This window comes from Protobothrops mucrosquamatus, unplaced genomic scaffold (assembly GCF_001527695.2).
Source record: "Protobothrops mucrosquamatus isolate PMUCROS unplaced genomic scaffold, P.Mucros_1.0 scaffold2782, whole genome shotgun sequence".
Taxonomy (NCBI): domain Eukaryota; kingdom Metazoa; phylum Chordata; class Lepidosauria; order Squamata; family Viperidae; genus Protobothrops; species Protobothrops mucrosquamatus.
Genome location: NW_015388819.1, coordinates 14137 through 34172, shown reverse-complemented (window position 1 = coordinate 34172; position 20036 = coordinate 14137). Strand labels below are relative to the sequence as shown.

Genomic DNA, 20036 nt, shown 5'->3' with positions numbered 1-20036 from the left:
TTTGGGCCAATCACCAGGAGCCTGTGAGTTCTAGAACCACTGTAGGCATGAAAGCCAGCTGGGTGACTTTGGGCCAATCATCAGGAGACGGTGAGTTCTAGTCCCGCCTTAGGCCTGTAAGCCAGCTGGGTGACTTTGGGCCAATCACCAGGAGACGGTGAGTTCTAGTCCCGCCTTAGGCATGAAAGCCAGCTGGGTGACTGTGGGCCAATCAGTAGGAGATGGTGAGTTCTAGTCCCGCCTTAGGCCTGAAAGCCAGCTGGGTGACTTTGGGCCAATCACCAGGTGACGGTGAGTTCTAGTCCCGCCTTAGGCATGAAAGCAGGTTGGGTGACTGTGGGCCAATCAGTAGGAGCCAGCCCGATGATTCTAACATTCTTTCAAATAGATTTCTGTGAACAAAGTATTTTGGTGCCCACCTGCTCCACAAGGGGGCAGCAAAGCTTCTTTCTGTCCCACGTCCAACTTTTAGGACCAGAACTTGAAAACTCAAGTGTCTGACCATCATCCGAATGGACTTCAACTCCCAGAATTCCAACCTTCAATTCAGGAAGTTGCAGTCCCACTCATGTACAAGCTGCTCAACTTGAGAAACTCTGCACAGGAAGTCCTCGACTTACAATCACAACCGGGGCCAGAATTTCCATTGCTAAGCAAGGCAGTTGTTAAGGGACCCACACCCAATTTTACGACCGCTTTTGCCACCGTTGTTAAGCAAATTATACGGTTGTTAAGTGAATCTAGCTGCCCCCGTTGATTATCCCTGTTGGAAGCCAGCTGCAAATGGCAATCACATGGTCCAAAGAGGAGATTGGAATCGCCAGGAATGTATAATATATTCCGGATGCGAAGTGCCCGAATTCCGATCATGTGATCATGGGGGGATGCTGCTACGGTTGTATGTGTGAGGACCAAGTCATAGGACACCTGTTCCAGAGCTGTGGTAACTTGAAATGATACTAAATGAATGAGGACCAGCTGCATTAGAGGAATAATAGAGTCTATTTGGTCTAGTGGTTTAGGCACCAGGTTAGAAACTGGGAGACCATGAGTTCAAGTTCCGCCTTAGCCATAAAAGATGGGCTGAGAGAGAGACAGAGACAGAAACAGAGAAAGAAAGAAAGAAAGAAAGAAAGAAAGAAAGAAAGGGACAGAGAAAGAAAAAAAGAAAGAGAGAGAAAGAATGAGAGAGAGAGAGAGAGGCAGGGAAGGAAAGAAGGAAAAGAGAGAAAGAGAGAGAGAGAGAGAGAGAGAAAGAAAGAAAGAAAGAAAGAAAGAAAGAAAGAAAGAAAGAAAGAAAGAAAGAAAGAAAGAAAGAAAGAAAGAAAGAGAGGCAGGGAAGAAAGGAAGGAAAAAGAAAAAAGAAAGAAAGAGATGGAGACAAAGAGAAAGAGAGTGAGAGACAGAGAAAGAAAGAAAGAAAGAAAGAAAGAGATGGAGACAAAGAGAAAGAGAGCGAGAGAGACAGAGAAAGAAAGAAAGAAAGAAAGAAAGAAAGAAAGAAAGAAAGAAAGAGAAAGAGGGAGGCAGGGAAGAAAGGAAGGAAAAAGAAAAAAGGAAGGAAGAAAGAAAGAGATGGAGACAAAGAGAGAGCGAGAGAGAGAGACAGAGAAAGAAAGAAAGAAAGAAAGAAATGGAGACAAAGAGTAAGAGAAAGAGCGAGAGAGAGACAAAGAAAGAAAGAAAAAGAAAGAAAGGAAGGAAGGGAGGGAGGGAGGGAGCTGGAAGGAAGGAAGGAAGGAAGGAAAGAAAAAGAGAAAAGAAAGAAAGAGAGTGAGAGAGAGAAAGGAAGGAAGGAAAAGAAAGAGAGGGAGGGAGGAGGGAGCCGGAAGGAAGGAAGGAAGGAAGGAAGGAAAGAAAAAGAGAGAAAGGAAGGAAGGAAGGAAAAAGAGAGAAAAGAAAGAAAGAAAGAAAGAAAGAGGGAGGGAGGGAGGGAGGAAGGGCAGGGAAGGATGGAAGGAAAGAAAGGAAAGAAAAGAAAAAAGGAAAGAAAAGGAAAAAGAAAAAAAGGCCCATACAGTTCAGACTGGCATAAAGTTGATATGCATCGCGGTAGCCATTTTTTTTCTTTTTTTAATATAAAAAAAATCCCACCCACTTAAGGATGACCGAGGGGTTGGAGGGATGGGAGGGAAGCGAGGTCAAAGGTTAGCCAAGTACCCACACTGAATTCCTCCCGGAAGAGCTTGTTGTCGTCTGCCATTCGCCGGTTGATGTCCTCCTCCAGCTTATCCACAGGCAGTGGGGGGTACTTCCGGTTGGTGCTGGGAGACCGGGCCAGCAGCGGCATGCTCTGCGGTTCTGCGGGACGGACACGGGGGGGGGGGGGGGGGGGGGGGAGGGGGGGCGGGGGGGGGGGGGGGGGGGGGGGGGGGGGGGGGGGGGGGGAGAGAGAGAAAGGGGCTCCGTTGAGGAGACACTGGCCACGGAGGTCAATGGAGGACCCCAATGGAAAGGAAAAGGAGTGGGAGGGGGGTCTTCTCTGAAAAAGCAAGACCAGCCCCCCCCCCTCCCTGCGAGTAAATCGAGCTTGTAGAGGGCACGTAAAGGCCTTGTAGTTTCTACAAGAGAAGTAGCCACGGGCAAAATTCAGAGATGAGGTTCTTCACAAAAAGCCACTTTGGTCCAGGGATCAAAGCACGGGAGATGGTGAGTTCAAGTCCTGCCTTAGGCATGAAAGAGGCTGGGTAACTTTGGGCCAATCCCCAGGAGATGGTGAGTTCTAGTTCTGCCTTAGGCATGAAAGCCAACTGGGTGATTTTGAGCCAATCACCAAGAGACGGTGAGTTCAAGTCCCGCCTTAGGCATGAAAAGAGGCTGGGTAAATTCACCAGGAGATGGTGAGTTCTAGTCCCACCTTAGGCATGAAAGCCAACTGGGTGACTTTGGGCCAATCACCAGGCGATGGTGAGTTCTAGTCCCACCTTAGGCATGAAAGCCAACTGGGTGACTTTGCACCAATCACCAGGAGACGGTGAGTTCTAGTCCCGCCTCAGGCATGAAAGCCAACTGGGTGATTTTGAGCCAATCCCCAGGAGACGGTGAGTTCTAGTCCCGCCTCAGGCATGAAAGCCAACTGGGTGACTTTGGACCAATCACCAGGAGACGGTGAGTTCTAGTCCTGCTTTAGCTAGGAAAGCCAACTGGGTGACTTTGGGCCAATCACCAGGAGACGGTGAGTTCTAGTCCTGCCTTAGCTATGAAAGCCAACTGGGTGACTTTGGGCCAATCACCAGGAGACGGTGAGTTCTAGTCCCGCCTTAGGCATGAAAGCCAACTGGGTGATTTTGAGCCAATCACCAGGGCTACGAAAGCCAAGTGGGTGACTTTGGGCCAATCACCAGGAGACGGTGAGTTCTAGTATCGCCTTAGCCATGAAAGCTATCTGTGACTTTAGGCCAGCACAATCCACCTCACAGGGTTGTTGTTATTGTGGGGAAAATGGAAGGACGAAGGTGTGTTGGATATGCCTACCTCCTTGAATTATGTGTAAAATAATAAAGGCGAGATATAAATACATACAAGTTAAAAACCCGTAGTTCTTGACACTTAGCAACTGTTCAAAGACCTATGTGTGTGTGTGTGGGGGGGTTCCTTAGGAGGCAGATTTGAAGTGCCCCACGCAATCACCTCACCATAATCCAGATATTGAGCAACTGGGCCAGATTGATGACCCTTTTGCAAGGTCTGACGGTGTCATGACCACGTTTTGATCTTGAATGCTACAAGTAGCTTGCTTTAATTTGGCAAGAGTCTGTCTATAGGCGAGGAGCAATGAAGGAAACTGCTGAGGAGAGACTCTTAGAATCAGAATAGAGCTGGAAGGGCCCTTGGAGGTCATCTAGTCCAGCCCCCCTGCTCAAGCAGGAGACCCTATACCATTTCAGACAAATGGCTGCCAAATCTCTTCTTAAAAACCTCCAGGGATGAAGCACCCACAACTTCTGGAGGCAGAGAGTTCCACTGGCTAATTGTCCTCACTGTTAGGGAGTTTCTCTTTAGTTCCAGGCTGCTTCTCTCCTTGATTAGTTTCCATCCCTTGTTTCTTCTCCTGCCCTCTGGTGCTTTGGAGAATAATTTGACCCCCTCCTCTCTATGGCAGCCCCTCAAATACTGGAATACTGCTATCGTGTCTCCCCTAGTCCTTTTTTCTAGACTAGCCATACCCAATTCCGACAACCGTTCATATGTTTTTGTCTCCAGGCTTTTAAATCATCTTAGTTGCTCTTCTCTGCACTTTTTCCCCAAAGTCTCAACATCTTTTTTATAGGTTTGTGGTGACCAAAACTGGATGCCGTATTCCAGGCGTGGCCTTACTAAGGCTTTACAAAGCGGTACTAACGCTTCGCGTGATTTTGATTCTCTGCCTCTGTTTATACAACCCAGGATTGTATTAGCTTTTTTGGCTGCTGCCGCACACCGTTGGCTCACAGTTAAGTGATCGTCCACTAGGACTCCAAGGTCCCTCTCACAGTTACTGTTTTTGAACCAGGTTTTGCCCAATCTGTACTTTTAACTTTGTTTTTTTTTCCTGCCCAGGTGTAAAACCTTGTTTTCCCCCACACACACATTAAATTTCATTTTGTTGGATGATATTTAACTCAACCTGTCTTTTCTGCTTTGGGGAGCCCGGCCCAGTCTTAGAATATCATTCTGGAACGGGTCTAGGAGGGCGAAGAACGAGATTTAGGATTTCTAGTTCCCGACAACGGAGGAGAGAATGCAAGACTCACCAACGTCATCTGTCCGGCTGTTGGACAAATGGAAAGAATTGGAGTGGCTTCCAGCCTGCTTGTGTTTTTTGAACCTATGATAAAAAAAATAAAAATAAATGAAGAAATCAGCAGACCCCCCAAGGGCCCTCATGTGTTGCAGTAAGAATCTCCAATAGACTTGACATCCCCAAAAAAATGATACATGTCGTCCTCAATTCGCTTAGTGACTATTTGAAGTTACAACAGCACTGAAAAAAAGGGACTTGTCACCGTTTTTCACACAGCCTGAAATTAAGAGTTGAATGTAAGTGTTCTTACTATCCTTGAAAGAAGAAGTTGGAAGTCACTCTTTATATATATTCAGATAGTCCTCAGCTTACGACCATAATGGAAACCAAAAACTTATGTCGCTAAGCGAGACACTTGTTACCTTTCTTGCCACAGTTAAGTGAATCACTGCAGTTGTTAAGTGTGTAACATAGTTGTTAAATGAATTGCTTGTCAGAAGGTCACAAAAGGGAATCACGTGACCCTGGGACACTGGAAACCGTCATAAGTATGAGTCAGTGGCCAAGTGGCTGTATTTTGACCACGGGGATGCTTCAACAGTCGTAAGTGTGAAAAACAGTCATAAGTCTCTTTTGTCAGTGCCGTTGTAACTTCAAACTTGCACTAAATGAACTGTTGTTAAGTCAAGAACTACCTATACACATACATATATGTGTATGTATAGGTAGTTTTCCTTTATATCTTTTCACACTTCTGTTCTCATTCTCTTTTTACTCTTTACCTTTTCTCGATTATTAGCTTATCTTGGTTTTTTTTTTAATGTGTATGCTTTGTAAAATGTAATACAATTATTGGAGGCGAAAAAGGAATATGCTACAGCAGTTGGATTCTGCATACACATACATGCCAGCAATACTAGGCAACGCTCGGGATAAGAACCAACTTACATCAAGAGAACGGTGGCAAAGGGACAGAGAGAAATTAAAATTACAGTAGTGGCCAAAATTATGGAAACCTTTTGGGAAAAGTGTATTTTTGAGGTTTGATGGCTAATAACACCACTTTCTTTGGGAGGAATACCATAAAATTATATATCAATGGAAAGATAATTTAATCAAGAACGTAATGCAACAAAGTTTGTTCAATTATCCGTACTGTATTCTATGAAATGTTATAGCCAAATAACCAGAAAAAGGAAGCACAACTTGCTTAGGTTGATCTCAGGTAGCTTTCCTTCATCCTATTGTAGCCAATGAGCATGAGTGTTTAGAGAGCCAATCGGCTGTCATCTTGTTTTGGCCATGAGCCAATCAGATCACAGTGAGATCCAGTGATTGATGTTACATATTGAAGCTGAGAGGAGGACATTTGTCAGTGTGTTATGTGATCGCTTATCAAGTTGGCTGGGTTTTTTGGTGTTCTTTCATTTCGTGAGCTTGCAAAACGTAATAAAATTAAAGTCATGGTGCAAAGAGTTGACTGGTCACCCAGAAAGCGATGTAAAATAGTGTTATTAAGTGAACAAGGCTACAGTTATAAAAAAAATGAGAAGAAAAATGGGTGGAAACTTAACCAAAGGTGGCATTTCTACTGTACACTTTTCCCAAAAGTTTTCCACCATTTCGGCCACTACCGTATACGAACGAAACCAGGAAACTTTCTGGCTATTTAAAAATCAGACTCAACCATTTCCTCCTAAGCCGGTCTTCAAAGGAAGAGATTGTCAGGGAAGCGTGACCTTGCATAATTGCGTTATTATCCAAATGTGCAAGAATTAGCATATTCTCACTTAAAAGATTCGCGAGCACATGAATTTCCGCAACTGTCGAAATGGCACCATTTCCAGGTCCAACCGTTATTCTAAAAACCAGCAAGCAACATGTGGGCCGCGAAGCCATCCTGGAAACAGTGAGGGAACGGCCCCCACTGCCTTGGCCCTGGCCCAGGCCGGGCAGGAGCCAATGTACAATTTTGTGGTGGCCATCTATGCTGAAACGCATTCAGTCTTAGCTCCACAAGGCCGTCTGGAAACAGTGAGGAACCGGCCCCTGCCGCGTCGCCCGTGCCCCCTGGGTGCATGCTGGGGAGGGGTCCCCCTTTGTGAGGAATGAAGAAATGGACCATCGCCTGGAAGTGGCCAGCAAATGGACCTCGCCTACTTCACCTATCCGGCTTGATGGGCTCTGCCCCGGTCCCACCCCCTTCTGCCAGAGACCCTCCGATCTGTCCCACTCCTGCCCAGGCCCCCACAGGCCCCCTTGACGCGAACGATGTAGAGCTGGCCACGCCCACCCAGTAGGCCACACCCACTCCATCCACACCCCACCCAGTAGGCCGCACCCACCCTGGCCACACACACCCGCCCCCCCCGAGGGCAACCGCAATGCTGATGCGGCCCTCAATGAAATTGAGTTTGACACCCCTGAAAAAGATCAACAAAAAGCACCGTACTTCAATACAGCTTGACTTACAACGCTTGGTTTAGTGACCGATCAAAATTGCCACGGCACGGGAAAATGTTAACTTATGACCTGTTTTTTTCCTTGTGACGACCTTTGCAGCACCCCGGGGTTTACGCGATCAAGATTCGGATGCATTAAATAATAAATAATACATAATAATAATAGTAAAGTTGGAAGGGACCTTGGAGGTCATCGAGTCCAACCCCCTGCTCAGGCAGGAAACCCTACACCATTTCAGACCAATGGCTGTCCAGTCTCTTCTTAAAAACTTCCAGTGTTGGAACATTCACCGCTTCTGGAGGCAGGTTCTTCCTGCGACTGGTTCATATTTACGACGGGTGCAGTGTCCCGGGGTGTGTGTGTGTCACGTGCTCTCCTTTTGCGACGTTCCGACAAGCCACCTCAATGGGGGGGGAGCCTGATTCCCTTAACAAAGGGTTTACTAGCCTATCAACCGAAGTGATTCATTTAACGACGGTGGCAAGGAAATGGGGAAAAACTCACTTCACCAATGTCGCACTGAACAACAGAAATGCTGGGCTCAAAGTCGTAGGTTTTTTTTTTTCCTTTTTTGCAAAAGTTGCAAGGGGACGCATTTTTTTTTTTTTGCGTTAAGGTGCAGCAGCAACCCTCTGTAAGAGAAGGCAGAGGCTGCGGTCACGTTTAACCGCACGTGGAGGAAATGGTCCCTCTCTGTGGGGTAGGTTTCGTTTCTAAAACAAAGGAGGCCTCATATCAAACCTGCCCGTACCAATTTTACAAAAATACGTCCCCACCCTTCCTGTCCCTGTGTGGGTTTTTTGTTCGGCAGACGCTTTTTAAATCCAGGTTTTTGGTGCGTGGGTAAGTTTCAGATGACAGCACAAATCATCCGTAACGTGCTTCGCGCAAGCCGGGACTTGATCGTTTCCTGGTTCGAGTGGGAACGTTTTGAATTCCTGGATTCTGGTGCAACTTGCGAGTTATTCTATTCGTCTTCTTCCTCCCCTCCCGTCCACACACACCTCTTTTAACGCGCCGTTACTTTGCCCTTAGAGATGGCCGGGGACCTTTTTGGTCCCCGATGACTTCAACGTTATTTTTGGAGCTGAAGAATGTGGGAGAGAGAGAGAGAAAGGTTGAAGTCGTTGCTTCTTGTCCTGCCTTCTGGTGCTTTATAATAATAATGATAAAGTCGGAAGGGACCTCGGAGGTCATCTAGTCCAACCTCTTGCTCAGGCAGGAAACCCTATACCATTTCGGACAAATGGCTGTCCAGTTTCTTCTTAAAAACTTCCAGTGTTGGCGCATTCACCGCTTCTGGAGGCAGGTTGTTCCACTGGTTAATTGTTCTAACTGTCAGGAAGTTTCTCCTTGGTTCTAGGTTGCTTCTCTCCTTGGTTAGTTTCCATCCGTTGCTTCTTGTCCTGTCTTCAGGTGCTTTGGAGAACAGCTTGACTCCCTCTTTTTTGGGGCAGCCCCTGAGATACTGGAAGATTGCTATCATGTCCCCCCCTCGTCCTTCTCTTCGTTAAACTAGACATACCCAATTCCAGCCACCGTTCCTTATATGTTTTTTCCTTGTGACGACCTTTGCAGCACTTCGGGGTTTACGCGATCAAGATTCGGATGCATTAAATAATAAATAATACATAATAATAATAAAGTTGGAAGGGACCTTGGAGGTCATCTAGTCCAATCCCCTGCTCAGGCAGGAAACCCTATATACCATTTCGGATGAATGGATGCGAATGCGATGCAAAGGTGAAGAGGAGACGCTGACTCACCTTAACATGTACAGAACAATAATAATAAATACTATGACGAGCAAGGAGGAGAGGGCCACCATGACGGCGATGATGGGTGTTTCATCTGGAAGAGAAGAGAGAGAGAAAACAGAGCGATTTTAAGGCGGTGGGTTTTTCGGCTCAGCCAAATGGCAACAAGAAGCCTTTCAAAGCATTCGGGGCCAAAAGGTATGTTGGGAGGTGAGCAGAGCTTTGAAGGGATGGAAACGAAAAGCCAATTTTCACCCCGTCCTTAAAGACCTTCCGACAGCCAAACGCTCTGCAGGATGGGTTTCATAGCGACTGAGAGCAAGTTTGGTCCAGTGGTTAAAGCAGCTGGCTAGAAAAAAGTGGAGGACCATGAATTCAAGTCCCACCTTAGGCATGAAAGCCGGCTGGGTGATTTTTGGATCAATCGCCAGGAGACGGTGAGTTCTAGTCCTGCCTTAAGGCCTGAAAGCCAGCTGGGTGACTTTGGGTCAATCACCAAGAGACGGTGAGTTCTAGTCCCGCCTTAGGTATGAAAGCCAGCTGGGTGACTTTGGATCAATCACCAGGTCACAGTGAGTGCTAGTTCCACCTTAGGCATGAAAACTGGCAGGATTACTTTGAGTCAATCACTAGGAGATGGTGAGTTCTAGTCCCATCTTAGGCATGAAAGCCAGCTGGGTGACTCTGGGTCAATCACCAGGAGACGGTGAGTTCCAGTCCCGCCTTAGGCATGAAAGCCGGCTGGGTGACTTTTGGCCAATCACCAGGAGACGGTGAGTTCTAGTCCCGCCTTAGGCATGAAAGCCAGCTGGGTGACTTTGGGCCACTCCCTCTCCCTTTAGCCCAACCCACCTCACAGGGTCGTTGTTTTGGGGGAAATAGGAGGAGGAAGGTGCGTTGGTATGTTTGCCTCTTTGAATTATTTGTAAAAAAAAAATCAAGGTAGGTTACAGATAAAGAAATAAATATAGCAACGGAAGCAGCTTTTGATCCAGGCAGTCCTCAATTTACAACGATTTTGTTTAGTGACCGTTCAGTTACAATGGCACTGAAAAAGATGGTTCCTGACTGTTGTTAACACGACCGTTGCCAGATCCCCGTGGTCACACGATCAAAATTCAGGCACCCGGCAACTGACCGATATTTGTGGCAATTATAGTGTCCTGGGATCAGGCGATTCCTCTTTTGCGACCTTGCGACAAGCAAAGTCAACGGGGGAAGCCAGATTCGTTTAACGACCTCCGTTTCCTGACTTAACGACTGGCGAGACGGGTCGTAAAATGAAGCAACGCTCCCGTTAACAACCGTCTCGCTTAGCAACGGAAATTTTGGGGATCAATTGCGGCTGTAAGTCAGGAACAGTTCATTTAGCGATCGCTGGAAGTTACAGCAGCCCCGACAAAAGTGACTTATGACCGTTTTTCACACTTACGACCATCCCCGTGGTCACGTGATTTACCTTCAGAGGCCTGACTCACATTTATGACGGGGATCGCGGCGTCCCGGGAGTGGGGGGGGGCCTCACGCGATCCCCTTTTTGCGACCTTCTGACGAGCAAAGTCACGGGGGGGGGAGAAAGCCGGATTCACTTAACGACGGTGTTGCGCATTTAACGACGGCAGTGATTCGCTTAAGAACCGCGGCAAGGAAAAGTCGTAAAACGGGGGGCCAAAGCAGCTGAGCGAATGTCTCACTTAGCGACGTAAAAATGTGCTCGTTACGTCGAGGGCTGCCCGTACACATCGACCCTGAAAGGCGGACTTTTGTTTCCAGATTTTCTCTCCCATGAAGTTTGAGGAATTGTTCCAACTTTGAAACTGGGATTCTTCTCTCTTTTTTGAACAGAAAATTTAGATTCCAGGCAATTTTATTCTTACAATTTTTTTTTAAAAAAACACCTGTTCCGAGCACGCTTGGAGCAGCTGAGGCCACGTGTGTGTTTTGTGTGGTTTTGGTTTTGTGTTTGTGCAGAAAGAAACCCTTCCTTCTCCCCCAAAACAGAAAGGGGAGAAAAAAAGCAAGCATAAATGGTACTTTTTGCAAGACTGCAGCCCTGCAAGGGGCTCCGGGTGAAATGTGCAAGAGCTTTGCCAAGGAACTGCTGGCTGGCTTGAAAAGCTGAGGGGTTTGGACCTTGCCCTGTCACCCCGGGCGGTGAGAGGGGAGGGGAGGGGAGGGGAGGGGAAGGACAGGGCATCAGGCAGAAAGCAACCAGAGAACACAAAATAAAAATCAGCTGGCAAGACCCTGCTTCCGGCTTCCTGCCTGCGGTGAACAGCGAAAGAAGAGAAAGGAGAAAAAAAAAAAGAAAAGAAAAGGGAACGGAAGGAAAGGGGAGGGAAGGGAAACGAAGGGGAAAAAAGGGAAGGGAAGGGAAGCAAAGGAAAGGAAAGGGGAAGGGAAGCGAAGAGAAGGGAACAGAAGGAAAGAAAAGGGAGATAAAGAGGAAGAGGAAGAGGGAGGGAGAGGAAAGGAAAGGGAGGGAAGGGGGAGGAATGGAAAGGAAAGGAAAGGAAAGGAAAGGAAGGGAAGCGAAGGAAAGAAAAAGGAAAGGAAGGGAAGAGAAACAAAGAGAAGGGAACGGAAGTAAAGGGAAGGGATCGGAAGGAAAGAAAAGGAAGGGAAGGGAAGCAAAGGGAAGCGAAGGGAATGAAAGGGAGATAAAGAGGAAGAGGAAGAGGGAGGGAGAGGAAAGGAAAGGGAGGGAAGGGGAAGGAATGGAAAGGAAAGGAAAGGAAAGAAAAAGGAAGAGAAGGGAAGGGAAAGGAAGGAAAAAAATGGAAGGAAAAGGAAGCAAAGGAAAGAAAAGGGAAGGGAAGAGAAGGGAAGGGAAGCAAAGATAAGGGAAGGAAGTGAAAGGGAGATAAAGAGGAAGAAGGAGGGAGAAGAAAGGGTGGGAAGGGGAAAGGAAAGGGGAAAGGAAGAAAGGAAAGGAAAGGAAAGTATTAAAGGGAAGGGAAGGGAAGGGAAAGAGAGGATTAAAGGGAAGGAAGGAAAGGAAAGGAAAGGAAAGGAAAGGAAGAGAAAGGAAAGGAAAGGAAAGGAAAGGAAGAAGAGAGAGCGGGCTTCCCACAAACAACGTCTATGCTGTTGTAATTTTGAACGGTCGCTAAATGAATGACTGCAAGTTGAGGAAGTGTACAAACTCTGGCATCAATAAATTGCTAAGCCACCTTCTATTCCCCCCCCCCCCACTGTGACTTGTAGCTACCCAGACCTCATAAACCTGAGGTGGGTGGCCACATAAATTGAAATTTAAAAAAAAGTACATTACACTAAGACCCACCGAAGGAATGCCTTTTTCCACTCTCCTATTCTCGGAAAAGGAAATCTCACAAAAGCTTGGCCAAACAGTTGGGAAATTCTCCTGGCTTAATAAAATATAATATCCCAAAGTAATGATTTAAAAAAAAAAAAAAGATATTTAACCAAAAGATTTCCAACAGATTTGCCAACGTGAAGAGGATCGGCTTACCTCGTCGAGGATCTGAGTCACCTGAATAAACGCAAAAAGAAGAAAGAACGTTCAGAATAGCTCCCCGCCTCCTATGGTGGCTAATCAAACCAGGATTAACTAGAGTGAAAGCCCAGTTAAAAAAAAAACAGCTATTTGCTATTCAGGTTTCCTCTTATTTGTTGAGCTGAACGCTGCTTCTGGTGAGACGGTAATTTATAGCCACTCATTGCTGGGGTTTTCCTGCAATTTCCCCAAAATCCCCTTTTAACATCATCGGAACATCTGGAAGTCCAAAGGCAGATGTGGAGAAAGGGTTCCCGTTCCTTTTCCTGCCATTTCTCATCGCCACTGGCAACGAAGAATAAAATCTCCCTATTTCCTTTAATCCAGATTTGGGGTCAAAACGGGAAAAAAATCAGGAAATCTGGGCGGTTCAAATGAATACAGGTAGTCCTCCACTTACAACAATTCGTTTAGTGACCATTTGAAGTTACAACGGCACCGGGAAAAAGCAACTTAGGACCATCTTTCACATTGATACGGCCACTGCAGCATCCCCCAAGAGCATGTGATCCAAATTCAGACCCTTGGCAACTGACTCATATTTATGATGGTCGCAGTGCCCCGAGGTTATGTGATTTCCCCCTTTTGCGACCTTCCGACAAGCAAAGTCAGTGGGGGGAGCCAGATTCACTTAACAACCGTGTGACAAACAACTGCAGTGGAACAAATGTGGAACAAATTCGTGGAACAAATGTGGCAAGGAAGGTCGTAAAAATGGAGAAAACTCACTTAAGAGCTGTCTCGCTTATCAATATGAGTTTTGGGCTCGATTGTGGTCATAAGCCGAGGACTACCTGCCTAGAGGTTGATTGCAAGCTTATGCTCTCTACACAAGAATCTGAGCTACTAACGATCAAAGCAAATTGCCGGTAGACGAGAGTCAGTGGAATTCAAGGTCTCTTGTGATCGCAAAGGGATTCGAGACTAAGGAGGCGTTTAACCTCTCCCTCTCTCCCTCCGACTCAGGCTGATCATCTCCTGCACTGGGAAAATTTAATTCCTATTTATCACGCACCCCAGGAACCTCTTTTGCCTCAAGCGAAGAGCAACTCCGGTGGAGTAAAACCAGCCCATTAGTTACAGGCACTCCTCGATTTACAGCGGTTCATTTAGTGACCGTTCGAAGATACAACAGCACTGGAAAAAAAAGTACCGTACGACCACTTTTCACACGGACGACCGTTGCAGCATCCTCGTGGTCACGTGATCAAAATTCGGACACTTGGCAACCGACTCGTATTTACGACGGTTGCTGTGTCCCAGGGTCACGTGATCCCCTTTTGCGACCTTCTGACAAGCAAAGTCAATGGGGGAAGCCAGATTCACTTAACAACTGCGTTAGTAGCTTAACAACTGCCGATGGTTCACTTAACAAGTGGGGCAAGAAACATCGTAAAATGGGCCTTTTTCACTTAACAGAGGTCTCGCTGAACAACGAACACTTTCGGCTCAATTGTTGACAACTTTTCCTTTTTGCAATTTTTTCCCCTCCATTTCAACCTATAATAATAATAATAATAATAATAATAATAATAATAATAATAATAATAATAATAATAATAATAATAATAATAATAATAATAATAATAATAATAATAATAATAATAATAATAATAATAATAATAATAAAAAAGTTGGAAGGGACCTTGGAGGTCATCTAGTCCAACCCCCTGCACAGGAAGGAAACCCAATACCATTTCAGACAAATGGCTGTCCAGTCTCTTCTTAAAAACTTCCAGTGTTGGAGCACCCACAGCTTCTGGAGGCAGGTTGTTCCACTGGTTAATTGTTCTCACTGATCAGTTTCCAGATGTTAATAATGTGTCAAACAATTCAGTTTCTTTTTTTTTTAAAAGAACGCTCATGCTATACTTGAAATTAAAATATTGGCCACTGTTTTTAGATACCTTTCTTGGTCGATCCTCTTGCACAGATTTGCCCGGCTTTTACAAGGGTTGCACAATCAGTTGTGTTAACCGCCTGCAGTAACTCTTAACATCTTTCTCCTGGTAAGTCCTCACCGCTATCTCAAACCGCAGGAGATATGAAATTAGAATTTCCTCCCCCCCAGGTGAAATGGAACAGGATTATCTGCCGGAAAATTATATCTGGAAATTCTTCGAAACCCCTTGCTGTTTGTCACTAGCCTGAATATTTTCCAGAGTCAGCAAATACGTGTAACTTATTGAACTGAAGCTCATTTATCTACTAAGAGAGAGAAAATACGCCAAGCCCAAAATTTAGAAAATCTTAAATTTCCTTTACATCTGTTGGTGTATCTCCTGGGCGTATGACTTGAAATTTGAAGAACAGTGGAAATTTAATATATCAAATGGGAGGTGACAATATAAATCCAGGTTAGGGGATCCGTTGCGATTGGAATTCATTTTTTTTTAAAAAGGTACAAATAGTCCTCGGCTTACGGCTACAATCGAGGTTATAATTTCCGTCGCTAAGGGAGACAGTGGTGATGTGAGTTTTCTCCCATTTTACCCTTTTTCTTGCCACCGGTTGTGAAGGGATCCCTGCAGTTGTTAAGTTAGTAACCCAGTTGTGAAGTGGGACCCCGGGACGCTGCAACCGTCGTAAATACGAGTCAGTTGCCAAGCGCCTGAATTTTGATCACGTGATCCTGGGGATGTTATGATTACATAAGGACCTTCATATAGATGAAACTTCCTTTTTTTCCCCCCTTCTGTACACATTCCTGGGACATTGCCCTGGCCTTGCTTGTGGCTATCCAAATGTCCCCAAGATCACAAAGTTTAATGCCAGCTTTAGAAGAGACGTCGTTTCCAAGAACGAGAATTTCTTGATTAAATAGTAAGAGAATTTTAAACAAAATAAAATACAGCAAAATGCACTTACCAGTATGTCCTGTAATCTCGGCTGTAAATAGAAAGCGCACAAAGGGAGCATTGGTAAATGTTTTCCAGAATTCAACATCATTTCTCAAGACTTTTCTGGCTCTCTATATATTTGCTATTTTTCCTTTTTTTAAAAAATGTTATTATAAAAGTCTACGTACGTCTTTACTCTAATGTCCTCACCTTCTTTCCTAGAATTTTTCTTTTCTTTCTTTTCTTTGTGAAGAGTTCTGTAACTCTCTTCAAATTCTCCCTGGTTTATTCATTTACTTTCTTTCAGGGATGAATGTTGCACTTCTGTGCAGGATTTTTAACACTGTAGCTCTGAGTTCTAGTTCTGCCTTAGGCGTGAAAGCCGGCTAGGTGACTTTGGGTCAATCACAAGGAGATGGGGAGTTCTAGTACCGCCTTAGGCATGAAAGCCGGCAGGGTGACTTTGGGCCAATCACCAGGAGACGGTGAGTTCTAGTCCCTTCTTAACCATGAAAGATAGCTGGATACCTTTGGGCCAATCACCAGGAGGTGGTGAGTTCCAGTCCCGCCTTAGGCTTGAAAGCCAGCTGGGTGACTCTGGGCCAATCACCAGGAGGTGGTGAGTTCCAGTCCCACCTTAGGCTTGAAAGCTGGCTGATTGAGGTTGGGCCAATCACCAGGAAATGGTGTGGGCTAGCCCAGCCTTAGGCGTGAGAAAGAACAATTGGGCAACTTTGGGTCAGTCACTTGCTCTCACCCCAGCCCACCTCACTGGGTTGTTGTGGAAAAAATAGGAGGAGGAAGGAGTATTATGCATGATCGCCACCTTGAGTTACTTGTAGAATAATAAAGGCAGAAGTAACATCCGTCTATCTATCTATCTATCTATCTATCTATCTATCTATCTATCTATCTATCTATCTATCTATCTATCTATCTATCTATCCTATCTATCTTCCCATCCATCATCTATCTATCCTATCTATCTTCCCATCCATCATGTCTGTCTGTCTGTCTGTCTGTCTGTCTGTCTGTCTGTCTGTCTGTCTGTCTGTCTGTCTGTCTGTCTGTCTGTCTGTCTGTCTGTCTCTATCTATCTATCTATCTATCTATCTATCTATCTATCTATCTATCTATCTATCTATCTATCTATCTTCCCATCCATCATCTGTCTGTCTATCTATCTTCCCATCCATCCATCTACCTACCTACCTACCTACCGACCTACCTATATATCTATCTTCCCATCCATCCATCCCTATCTATCTATCTATCTATCTATCTATCTATCTATCTATCTATCTATCTATCTATCTATCTATCTATCATCTATCTATCTATCTATCTAATTTAATAATAAATAAGTGATTCCCTACTTGCGGTGTTAAAGGCTTGTGAAGTCACTAGTGCACTTGTGAAGTTGTCCTCCACCGTCATCAAGGTTTTATCTGTCGTGCTGACATTGGAAAGAAGTTCTGTAGCATTAGGTGGGACGGTGGTGGGCCCCGATGTCGTCGGCAGAGCCTTGTGTGACGTCGTTGCCGCTCTCACGCTGGGCACAGTGACGGTGGCGGTGGTTGTGGCTTCTGGCACTTTCGGAGGCGGGTGGCTCTGTGCCACGGTCGGAGACCCGCCTGGTGACGTGGTGGGCCTCTTCATGGAACTGGTGGGTTTTGCACTACTCGACTGCGTACTGGCAGTTTTCACTAAACTGGTGGTGGGCAAGGGACTCTCGGTCGACGGATGTACTGGAAGAAAAGAATAAAAAGGACACTTCCAAGATACGCTGCTTTTCCAAAGAGTATCCCACTCCCTCATGCAACTTGCAAAATTTATTTTATAGAATAGAATAGAATGCAGAATAGAGTAGAATAGAATAGAATGGAATAGAATAGAATACAGAGTAGAGTAAAATATACTAGACTAGATTAGAACAGAATGCAAAACAGACAGAATGCAGAGTAGACTAGACTAGACTGCAGAATAGAACAGAATAGAATGCTGAATAGAATAGAATGCAGAATAGAATAGAGTAGAGTAGAGTAGAGTAGAGTAGAGTAGAGTAGAGTAGAGTAGAGTAGAGTAGAATAGAATAGAATAGAGCAGTGGGCACACATGCCGTTGCCCCAGTAGAGTTCACCAGAGTAGCGAGCAGGTGGCGTTTGGAAGCAACAGGGCAGGAAGTGAGCGAGCAAGCGACGTTGCCCCCCCCCCCGGGGATGCCCCGGAGATGGCAAGGGACTGGCCCCAGCCATGCTCACCCAATCTGCCGTGACCACTGCAGCCACGCCCACCCAGTGGGCCATGCTCTCCTCCCCCCCTGAGGGCACCACAATGCTGATGCAGCTATGGCACTTTGCGATAAATAAGTGGGTTTTGGGTTGCAGTTTGGGCACTCGGTCTCAAAAAGATTCACCATCACTGGAATAGAGAATGCAATGGAATGCAATAGAATGCAATAGAATAGAATAGAATAGAATAGAATAGAATAGAATAGAATAGAATAATAGAATAGAATGGAATGGAATGGAATGGAATGGAATGGAGTGGAGTGGAATGGAACGGAACGGAACAGAACAGAATGGAATGGAATAGAATGGAATATATGGAATAGAATAGAATGGAATGGAATGGAATGGAATAAAATAGAATGGAACGGAATAGAATAGAATAGAATGGAATGGAATGGAATAGAATGGAATATATGGAATAGAATAGAACAGAATAGAATAGAACGGAACGGAACGGAGCGGAACAGAACAGAACAGAACAGCAATAGCGCTTAGACTTATATACCACTTCACAGTGCTTTACAGCCCTCTCTAAGCAGTTTACAGAGTCAACCTATTGCCCCCAACGATCTAGGTCCTCATTTTACTGACCCTTGGAAGGATGAAAGGCTGAGTCAACCTTGAGCCCCATCAGGATTGAACTACTGGCTGTTGGCAGAGTTTTTGCCTGCAATACTGCATTCTAACCACTGCGCAGGTGTAAAGCCTGAAATGGCTAGATTTACAGAACATCCCACCACAGCCTTATCACAGAGAAGACAAGTATATACTTAGAAATGGAGAGATACTGTTATAAAATAAAAACAGACTGACAGCCAAGAACAGACATACGCCTAAAAGACCTTGTCATGTCTCCATTTAGCCCATCTCCCTCCCTCCTCCCCCCCCCCGCAAAATAAACTACAGGTAACTCACCTGATGTTATATTGGCAACACCTAGGTATGTTAAGCAGCTGCTGAATAGGATAACAAGGAAGCATATACCCATATTGGCCTGAAAAATAAAAATAAACTCTCTGTTAGCGATCCGGAAAACAATAATTCCCAAGGCTTAAACTACTCAGGAGGCACCAAACTGTTAAAAACTGAACATGGCGTCTTGAAGGAAAGGTTTATAAAATCATCTTTTTAATATAAAAGGAACAGTAGAACTGGTTTGCTGGAATCTTTGCAACGTCTGGAAGTCTTCGGGAAGCTTTTGTTTCGCGACTGCGTGTCAGTCACTAAGCGAAGCGGTCGCAAAGTGAAAAAAACCCCCACAGGATTGCAACTAGGGTTAAATTTTATTTCAGTTTTCTTGATCATTCCTTTAGCTGAGCTGGGATTTTTCCTCTTGGAAAAGCACATTTTGTGGTCAAGAATACATGTACGGTTAGAGAAAAATGATTACAAAACAAATAAGATTTTACGCCAGAATTATTTTTGTGAGGTATAATTGTAGGAAACTATGAGAAAGAATGTGTATATTTAATATTACATGTATTTAACTGCAGCGAGAATTGTATTCGCTCAACATTGGAAAAAGGCAGAATTACCATCGGAGGGAGAGTTAATCAAAAAAATTCTAGATTGTGCAGAAATGGACAGGGTGACATTGAAAATGAAAGAGAAAGAAGACTCAGTATACTTTAGAACATGGGATACTTTTTATCAATGGCTAGAAAAAAGAGGTAGAGAGAAGGGAACTTAATATGGATTAGTAAATTAAATATTGGAACCCAGACACTCTGTTGCTGATGAAGTATTAAGGACTTGTGACTAATATATATATTGGTGTAAGTTCTCCTGCTTGAGCAGGGGGCTGGACTAGAAGACCTCCAGGGTCCCTTTCTATTCTATTCTATTCTATTCTATTCTATTCTATTCTATTCTTATTCCATTCCATATTTTGTATTCCTTTCCTATCCTATCCTATCCTATTATTATTCTATTCTGTTCTGTTCTGTTCTGTTCTGTTCCATTCCATTCCATATTTTGTATTCCTATCCTATCCTATCCTATCCTATCCTATCCTGTCATTATTTTATCTATTCTATTCTATTCTATTCATTCTATTCCATTCCATATTTTGTATTCCTATCCTATCCTATCCTATCCTATCCTATCCTATTATTATTCTGTTCTGTTGTTCTATTCTATTCTATTCTATTCTATTCTATTCTATTCTATTCTATTCTATTCTATTCTATTTATTTGGGTGATGAAATGTCTACAAGAAAAGCACCAAGCTGAGAGAGCACCAACTTTAAAATCGTGCAAATGGGGTCGCTTTAAGCAATGTATCTTGTTCTCCGACACAGGCTTCCTTTGAAAATGAACGTTTTTCTTAGGTTGGATAATATGAATTCCTATTAATAAACAGGATTACTGTTTAATATTATTATGATGTGGGTATAGGCAGAATTCTGTATTTATTTATTTATTTTTGTCATATTGATGTAG

At 44.6% G+C, this 20036-nt stretch overlaps 1 protein-coding gene across 1 annotated transcript in view; it reads right to left on the bottom strand.

Moving 5' to 3' along the window:
• Positions 1-18582, bottom strand: part of PTPRA (protein tyrosine phosphatase receptor type A) — a 42644-nt gene extending 24062 nt beyond the window's left edge. The window contains exons 1-7 of the mRNA XM_015825734.1: positions 18510-18582; positions 16680-17051; positions 15332-15352; positions 12419-12439; positions 8953-9037; positions 4734-4807; positions 2165-2301 (exon numbers count right to left, since the gene is read on the bottom strand). Coding sequence (XP_015681220.1) covers positions 2165-2301; positions 4734-4807; positions 8953-9037; positions 12419-12439; positions 15332-15352; positions 16680-17051; positions 18510-18582 — 783 coding nt within the window. The remainder of the gene's footprint in view (positions 1-2164; positions 2302-4733; positions 4808-8952; positions 9038-12418; positions 12440-15331; positions 15353-16679; positions 17052-18509) is intronic.
• Between the last annotated feature and the right edge of the window lie 1454 nt (positions 18583-20036).